Here is an 8985-nt window from a genome sequence, read left to right as displayed (position 1 = left end):
CTTTTCGTCTTTGGTCGGAGAGAAATGGCAACCGCAACCGAGGTTTGCGCTGGCTAAACAGAGAGAAGGGCTGGTGGAAGAGAAACTCTGAAACGAGGGTGGAAGACAAAGCACTGTAACTGGCGTTTGTAAAAATAAAGAAAAGGTTATTACCTCGGTTTAAAACCGATGCCGTATTCCAGCTACAAAAGCGGTTCTGCACAAAACCGATGCCTAAACATCTTTAAAAAAATTCAAAATAATTGTATATGCCTCGGTTTCATTCAAAACCGAGGTCGTATCGTATGTCCGCACCGGCTCTAAACTAACCGGCTCCATGCTTTAGACACCGGTTCTGCAAAGGACCGAGGCGGAATCCCTTGGTCTGTCTGACTTCCTGACAGCAGCAGAGATCAGCAGAGATAGCAGGTGAGTTGCAGAGGGTTTTATGCCTCGGTTTCTTTGATAACCGAGGTAGTATCGGGTATAGGCACCGGGTCTTCCGAAACCGAGGCATATCAGCCGCGTTCTAATACTACTTTTTTACTAGTGTGTGCTACAATAACCAATAAACAATACAATTACGGAATGGTAGGCCTTGCGTTCCAATACAAAGAAGGCCTTGGGTTCACTCCCATTAAAACATAACATAATAATTTAATATTATTTGATACTATAACTATTTTTTATTTTTTGTAATATTATTATTATGATTAGTATATATTTTTATTTTACTGTAACATTATTATTCTTTTATAATTTTGGATTTGAAAGTAGGCCAGTTCAACTTAGTAGTAAGAGGGGTAGAAATAAAAAAAAAAGCTAAAACCCTAACGTCTGAAACTTAGACAACAGAAAGGAAATGGGAGCAGTGAGATTACAGAGTGTAGACGAGAATCAAAATCACAAAATGGAGCGGAGCTGAGAAGAAGCGACGTGATAGGAAAACGCAACAATCAGTGTCGTTTCAGCTCGCTGAATCGCTGCTAAACCCACGGTTTTACACGAGTTTGACCGAGTTTGTTCGAGTTTGCAGGAGTCTACAAAAAACTATTCTGCACTTAACTAGGTTCGTGATCTTGATAATGACGGCCAGTATTGATTTTGTTTTAGATTATTGAAAAATGAACTGGATAAAGTTTTCTAATCATCAATTATGTCAGTGGTTGTTGTAAACTTAAAACTGGTGTATATAAACAGGACAAGAAAAATAAATATGCAATGCAAGTGTGTTCTGAAATGTGAATTTTTATGTGCTAGTTTGACGTAACAGTTCATATAAATTTGGTATTGTGTTTTTTTTTTTGGGGACATCAGGTTGATGTAGCTGAAGCCTCTTTGAATTTTCCAATTAAGCATTTGTTTCACTGTGTCAATGAGAGGCAATATTGGAATAAGGATCCCAAACCCCACTATTTCAAATGCCACCAGAAGAACGGTAGCTGCATTTTCTTCATCTTCTGGTTTTGGAGATGGCGGTCGTGGTCGTGGTCGTGGAGGCTCCTTCCTTGGTTCAGGACCGTTCAATTTGAATGAAAGAGCTCCTGGTAAGCCTAGTTCCAGTGAGCCCAAATCTGACACCACAGAGTCTCCCATTCCTCCTGGTTTTGGCCATGGCCATGGCCGGGGCAAGCCAATGCCTCAGTCAGGTCTTCATTCTTTCTCATCGTTTTTATCTTCCATAAATCAGCCACCTGCTGGTCGTGGCCGAGCTACTGTACCTCAACCTCCAAATGATTTGGGGCCACCAGAACCCAAAAAGCCCATTTTTTTCAGAAGAGAGGACAGTGTATCTCCAGCAGCGACAGATGGTGTTCCTGTTGATGTTGAGCATGTTAACAAACTTCCAGGTAGCGTACTAGAAGTGTTGTCTGGATTTGGACGGGGGAAGCCCATGAAGCAGCCAGATCCGGAAACGCGAGCTACAGAAGACAACAGGCATCTTCGCCCTCCGCGAGCTCCTGGTGCAGCTGCATCCGACACTTTGCCTGTGAAACAACCAATACCAAGCCGGGATGATGCAGTGAGGAATGCACGGAGATTTTTGTTAAGAGGTGACGACGATGGAAGTGGCCCTGGAAGAGGAAGAGAATTTAGAGGGAGAGGTGGGCTTGGCAGGGGCAGGGGCAGAGGCAGAGGTCGAGGCATGGGAAGAGGAGGATTCAGAGGGAGGGACGTGGATGAAAGACGTGGAAAACAAATGGATGCAGAGGATTCATATGCTACAGGGCTATATGTTGGAGATGATGCAGATGGTGAGAAATTAGCCAAAAAGTTTGGGCCAGAGATAATGAATCAGTTAACTGAAGGATTTGAGGAGATGGCTTGTAGAGTTTTGCCATCGCCATTAGAGGATGCGTATTTGGATGCGGTAGACATCAATTATGCAGTAAGTGGTTTCTACAGACATCATTATTTATTTGTTGAGAAATAATTAGAGGTAGCGGAAGTATAATTTTGTAGCTTAGCTGCATATAGGGAAATTCTCCAGTCTTAATTGAATTGCTATAGGAAACTCATTATAATCATCCAATTCTCTAGATCTAAAGACAACATTTCTTTCGGGGAAGTTTTGTGAGCCAAACTCCTATTTTATGTTTAGTTACCCTGTTTCCATGTTTAATTGTTTGTATTTTTTTCGCCTTCTTTATTGATTATTGCAGATTGAATTTGAGCCGGAATATTTGGTGGAGTTTGATAATCCAGATATTGATGAGAAGGAACCAATTCCACTTCGGGATGCACTTGAGAAGATGAAACCATTCTTGATGGCATATGAGGGGATCCAAAGTCAGGAAGAGTGGGAGGTATATTTTGTTGTTAATCTTATCCATTATCCTTGCCTTATGCCTTAGGATTCTAACCGTAACACTAATTGCAAATGTTTCGGGGCACAAGTTTTGATACTGATGTTTGATGTTTTTTTTTTTTAACTTTTAATTCATCACTATCTTCTTCAACAGTAATTTTGTGGCTTGGTTGCCACTATCTTTGTCATATCAAACCTGTGTAGCAATTACATAGAACAAGTACCGTATCAGTTACTATGTTTCGAAATAGTTGTCTATTTTATAGATGCTAGCGGGTAAAGGATGTTGTTTTTAGTGTTCTCTACTGCAGTTTATGGGTGTGTGTCCATGTGTTGGGATCTTTTTCTTTTCTAACTTTGTATCATACTAGGAAATAATGGAAGAGACAATGGCACGAGTTCCATTGTTGAAAAAGATTGTTGATCACTACAGCGGACCAGACAGGGTAACTGCAAAGAAGCAACAAGAAGAATTAGAAAGAGTTGCTAAAACTCTTCCTGAAAGTGCACCTTCTTCAGTGAAACAATTCACTAACCGTGCTGTTGTCTCCCTTCAGGTTTGGAACTAAATATTGATATTGTGTTGGGTGTAAAATGTCTTAATACTTGGCTACTTGTTTACCTCTTATGTTGATATTCTTATTATAAGTATCTCTGCGGATTATGTTCTACTTTCTCTCGTGTAAGTCAGCGGTAAATGAACCCTTTTCTTAGTATAGTTATCTTGTAATTTTATATCAGAAGAGAAACTGTTTCTCAACAGTTGCATAATCAATTGAAATTCCAACAAATATTTGCCATTTTGTCTATGAATCCCAATCTAATTCTAATTGATAATATAAAGCCCAAATGTATGTATTTGATTTTGTACCAAGGCTGAACAGTTGATATTGACAAGGCATGGATAGGAAAATCAATTCTCTGCCTAAAGCTTAATATTTGTTTAAATCTATTGAAAGATATTGGCAAGGAATGCACGAAGATTGTTAGGTATTGGAGTTGACTTTGGTGGAATGAGATAGACATTTACTGTATGATTAGAAATCCGAGGGGTTCCCAAACTTTAGTTCCCCATATTAAAGTGAATTGTGGCATTGTACATTAAAGAGTTGATTCAGAACCTTTCTATTTCATGATTGTATGAAGTTTGCATCTGTTTTGGTAATCAATTTATTATGGCTGTAGTCACAAATGTTGCTGGCGTTGCACTAATCTGAATCGGGAAAGGAGACTATATCTAATATCGAATCTTAATGTGTTGAGTTTCCTGAGTCTGGCATTAATTTACTTGTCCTGAGATTGATTTACAATCCTTCTTTGTCTTTTTTATCCTTTCATGAATTCAGATATATATATATATATATATATATATATATATATATATATATATATATATATATATATTATCTTCAATTATATATATATATATTATCTTCAATTAAGTTCTTTTTGAGTTTTTATTGCCTTTTATTTCAATTAAATATGAGAGTTGCTGTTGAGAAAGCTACTGGAAGGAATATTCTGCACATTATTTATGGTTGGTCTGAAATATGATGCAGAGTAATCCAGGCTGGGGATTTGACAAGAAATGTCATTTCATGGATAAGCTGGTTTGGGAAGCGTCTCGGCATTACAAGTAACTTACTTTTTCTTTCAAGCTTAAACATGGTGGGTTTTGTGTGGTATACTGCCATGACTCTTGTAATAATATTAATTATAATTATCTTTTAGTGTTGTTGCTAACAATTTTTACACCTTTTTATACTTTGTAATAAATGGATTATCATTTTTATTCGACTTTCCAAAAGTGTAAGATGTGGGATCATAATATTGATGATTGGGAAATTAGTGGATATAAAATAGTAATTTCACAATTAGTTGTATATATGTATGACTTTTTCAGAATTTTAATTGTTTTATGAATTACTGATTTATTACTGGGTGTGTTTTGCACATCTATAATATATAAATGTGGGATCATAATATTGATGATTGGGAAAATAGTGGTTATAATTTAATAATTTCACAATTAGTTTTATATATGTATGACTTTTTCAGAATTTTATTATTTTTATGAATGAATGATTCATTGCTGGGTGTGTTTTGCATAGCTATAATATATATACTCAGTTTTTTTTTCATTGTATGTAAACATGGATCGTAATGGATAGTTAAAAAAAATTAAAAGTTAGTACAGAGTTTCAAAACAATAAGGACTAAAAACTATCAAAGTTCTGAGTAGGGACTAAAACCAAAATCGCTTGATAGTTCAAGGACTAAAAACATATTTAACCCATATTACAAATTAATCTCAAATATAATATATTGCACCCATTTACATATCCAAAAATTATGGGACTCCCTGATTCTATATTTGAGCTTCAAATTTTGCAAGTGTTGGACCATGTTGGATGCCTAGAATTGGAAGCATTACCCAAAGGATTAAGAAAATTGATTATAGTCTCCGAGATTTTGTCATAACAAGAAAGCAAGTTGTTTTGCCTTAGAATGACATTACAAACTTCAACTCTCCAGTATTTGACTATTCAATGTTGTGATAATGTGAAGCCTTTATTCTGAGGGGTAGAACTTCCTTATCTAAAAGCATTGAGTGTTAGTAGCTACAAAAGACTCAGTAAGCATTTTCTTGCATTAGAGACGTTCTGTATTGGGATTTGTGGCAAATTGGAATTGTCCAAGAAGCATCATGAACACCACAAGTTCATCTTAAAATTAAAACAATATTATTTTCTTCACTGTCACAGCTAGGGACACTGCCTCGTTTGGCTTTAAAGATATATTAACACACTGTTATCCTAAGGAGATTATTTTGCACAAATTATAAAAAATCTCACAATGATTTAAAATATTCTCTTAAAATGACTAAATGACAATAGTTATGAAGGTTTTAATTCTTTTTTAAGAGGTTTATAACTTTTTCATATTATAATATATTTTTTTATTTTTTATTTCATTTTTTTACATCTTTTCTCTAAGATTTTACCCTAATTTTTTTTCTCCAATACCAAAAACATCTATACTAAACAATACCTCCCTAAAACTTTCAACCATTTTTTGTCCTTTCCAAATTTTTTACTCCCTTCCTTCCTCTTAAAATTTTGCACTCTTTTATCCTTCTCGAAACTTCTTAAACGTCTCATTCCTTTTCTTCCTTTCTTTTTTCATTCTTCTATTTCGCTCTCTACGAGTTTTTAGTTTTGAATTGGAGTTTCCCTAAGAGTAGCCATGGAAGTCTTCACATCCTATGCAACTTTGGCGGCAAATGGACAAGCAAAACAACATTTTGGCGACATCAAGTCCTTCGCCGACTCCTCCTTTGAACTCCATCGAAAGCTTGTCCAAGTCGCTCTCGCTGTTGACTCTTCTGGTGACGTTTAGTCCTTTTACTCTCCTGTTATTATATAGTTTGCTTTGAAATTATGGTTAGATTTTTGTTATGCTATTTTTTTTTGAAGAATGTTGGGGCATGAAGATGTAATTATGGAACTTGCATATAACAGTTTGTCTCAATTAATCATCATATTATTGTTTTAGTTCTCAAGGGTATAGTGTAATGTTTCTCTTTCTAAAGATATGGCATGTTTTCAAGGTTAATGATGCTTCAAAAACCAACCGTTTGATCGAGGTAGTGAAATCAGATAACAAATTGATGAATGAAGTTAGTAAACAGAAGAAGAAGCATTTGCATAGGAAAGTAAACCCAAAAAAAACCCTAATACGAGGAGAGATAAGCAAGTGAAGAAGGTTTTGGAATAACAACACAGGAAAAGGAAAAAGAGAGAGTTAGGGTTTTATTTATTAACTCAAAAAATGAAAAAGAGAAGGGAAAATTAGGAGAAATAATGGTAAGATAGTGTTATCTACGGATTACCTACGAACAAAAATATGTAAGTAAAGTAGTCTTAGGTAATATTACATACGAATTTATTCGTAGGTAATTACATACAAATTACATACAGATAAATCTATATGTAATTATCTACAAATAAATATGTATGTAATTATCTATGGATAAATTTATATGTAATTACCTACAGATAAATTTGTAAATTTGTATTTAACTTGTAGGCCAAAATCAGAAAGTTGAATCTGTTAGTAATAACACAGAAAAGAAGCTTTTGTAAACACAATAAAAATGTATGATACAAAAGTAAAATAATAAATGCAACAAATTGAGAGTACAAATTCTCAACGACAACATTTGAAAGATATGTCTTTTATACAAAAATTGAAAATTACATTGTTTGAACCTCAACTTAAAAAATTGACAATTACATTTTTTGCAATTCAAAAACTTCTCTATCTAACAATTTATTTGTTTCGGTTATGGGGCTATGTCACTGAATACCTTCACAATTTGTCTTTTCTTGCTGTCCGGTCTTGCTCCCTGCGTCTCTTGTTTGCTCGTTCGGCCGGGGGTGTACCTGTTAAAGATACTCTGATGCCAAAGTTAGTAGTTGAACCATCCGATAATCCAATATGACAATGACACTAATAAATGCAGAGTAATTTCTCTACTTACCTTTTACCTTTGATTTATATTTATAGTTTTTGGACACCGATATTTTAATCTCGGCCCAATATTCTTAAACGCAATTTACCTTAATTTTCTTTACATTAATCATTTACGCTTATGAGGCCGCTCGTCCCTGCCGACGCCTTTGTCTGCTTTGCTAGCCGTCCGGTCATATGAAGTTTATGGACTGTGACGACTGTCCGATCATGTGGTACATTATCACTTGGAGAATTTGATAGGCAATTTATCATCCAGACTCAATTTCTTAAAGAATGAATCAAATTCTTCTAGTAGATTAAGCTCAAATACAACCATGTCAATAGCTCGAGTTAATGTAAGCTCTTTTAAGCACAACAAACACCAACAACCATAGGTTTGGGAAGAAATGTGTTCTCTAGTTCACACTTCATGTGCACAATATTTTTGTACTTTCCACTCCCTGCATTCAACCTTCCAACCCTACCAACAATCACGCTCGAATCTGTGTATCCCGATCATCACCATTCATCACTTCATTAACTTTTTATTTCTAAAAGCTTAATTTTTTATCGAAGTTCAACATGGGTGGAAAAGTAATTATCGGAAAAGTTGGATCCTGTAGAGCTATTGACAAACTAGAGTCTAGAAGCATCTACTTGCAAGTATAGCAGAAATAGTAATTATTATATTTTCATGGGTGAAATGTGGACAAGTGTTTTTCTTTTCTTTGTTGTAAGCTAGATCCTCATCAATCTATAAAACGAGGTCACTTACCTTAACACGAGAAATATCGCACTGTGCACCATCAGACACAAAAATCTAATTTTCTTTCACTTCCATACCTTTGTAAAGTGTTTCTGTTATTGCCCTTCTTAACTCTTGAAAATTCCATGAAAGTTTGAGGAACATGAATCCCAACAGCAGAAGAATAGGCAGGACTAAGTAATCAAACCAGAAAATGAATGGCATGCACATTGTGGCTCGCGATGGCTTGTGAGCAAGTAAATAATGGCATGCACATAGAATCCTAAACCCTAAACGTTAAAGCTTCTTCAGAAATGAATGACATGGCCGATTTTGATAAAAGAGAAAAAACCAATAGCAAACCCTCTCTCTCACATGCCAATACCTACAAAATGAACCTCCTTTTTAGATGGATATGTACTCAGGTACAATTTGGGTTCCAGGGAAGGGCTGTGGAGGAGGCGCACAGTGAAGGTTAGTGTTTTTAGGGTTTTAAGTGATGATCATTGTAGAGAAAACGTGCAGTGGAGGCCTGGGTTTCAAGGGAGGGCCAATGCGGAGAATGAGCATGCTGGAGGTTAGGGTTTGAGGGAAAGACCACGGAGGAAAAACACAATGGATCTTAGGGTTCTAAGGAGGGTTGAGGATGAGCGCCAGAAGAACGATTCTTCTTCTCTATGAGTGAATTTGAGTCAGTGAGTGGGAGAATTCTGATAAGTGAGTATATTAATCCTTAATTTTGATTTTTAATATTTAATGATTTTCAAATCCATATGTAAAATAAACATGTAATATCTTTTTACTTACATACGAATCTTGCACCATTACATCGTGATCTCGTCCTTCACAAATTTTTCCATGCACCAAATTTAAATACAGATTTTACATATGAAAAATTGGTAGATAAAAATCCATAATTAACTCACTTTTAAAAGTA

The 8985-nt window shown here is 35.5% G+C and overlaps 1 protein-coding gene across 1 annotated transcript; it reads left to right on the top strand.

Moving 5' to 3' along the window:
• The first annotated feature begins 804 nt into the window (after positions 1-804).
• LOC124839170 (uncharacterized) lies at positions 805-4585 on the top strand. The gene is made up of 5 exons (XM_047314910.2): positions 805-1048; positions 1297-2368; positions 2643-2786; positions 3160-3345; positions 4348-4585. Exons 2-5 carry the CDS (start codon positions 1355-1357, stop codon positions 4426-4428), a joined length of 1425 nt encoding a protein of 474 aa, XP_047170866.1. The 5' UTR covers positions 805-1048; positions 1297-1354; the 3' UTR covers positions 4429-4585.
• The last annotated feature ends 4400 nt before the right edge of the window (positions 4586-8985 follow it).

Source organism: Vigna umbellata, unplaced genomic scaffold (assembly GCF_029865625.1).
Source record: "Vigna umbellata cultivar VRB3 unplaced genomic scaffold, Vumbellata_1.0 scaffold_806, whole genome shotgun sequence".
NCBI lineage: Eukaryota > Viridiplantae > Streptophyta > Magnoliopsida > Fabales > Fabaceae > Vigna > Vigna umbellata.
The sequence above is the reverse complement of the archived record's forward strand: the minus strand, read 5'-3'. Positions and strand labels throughout refer to the sequence as shown.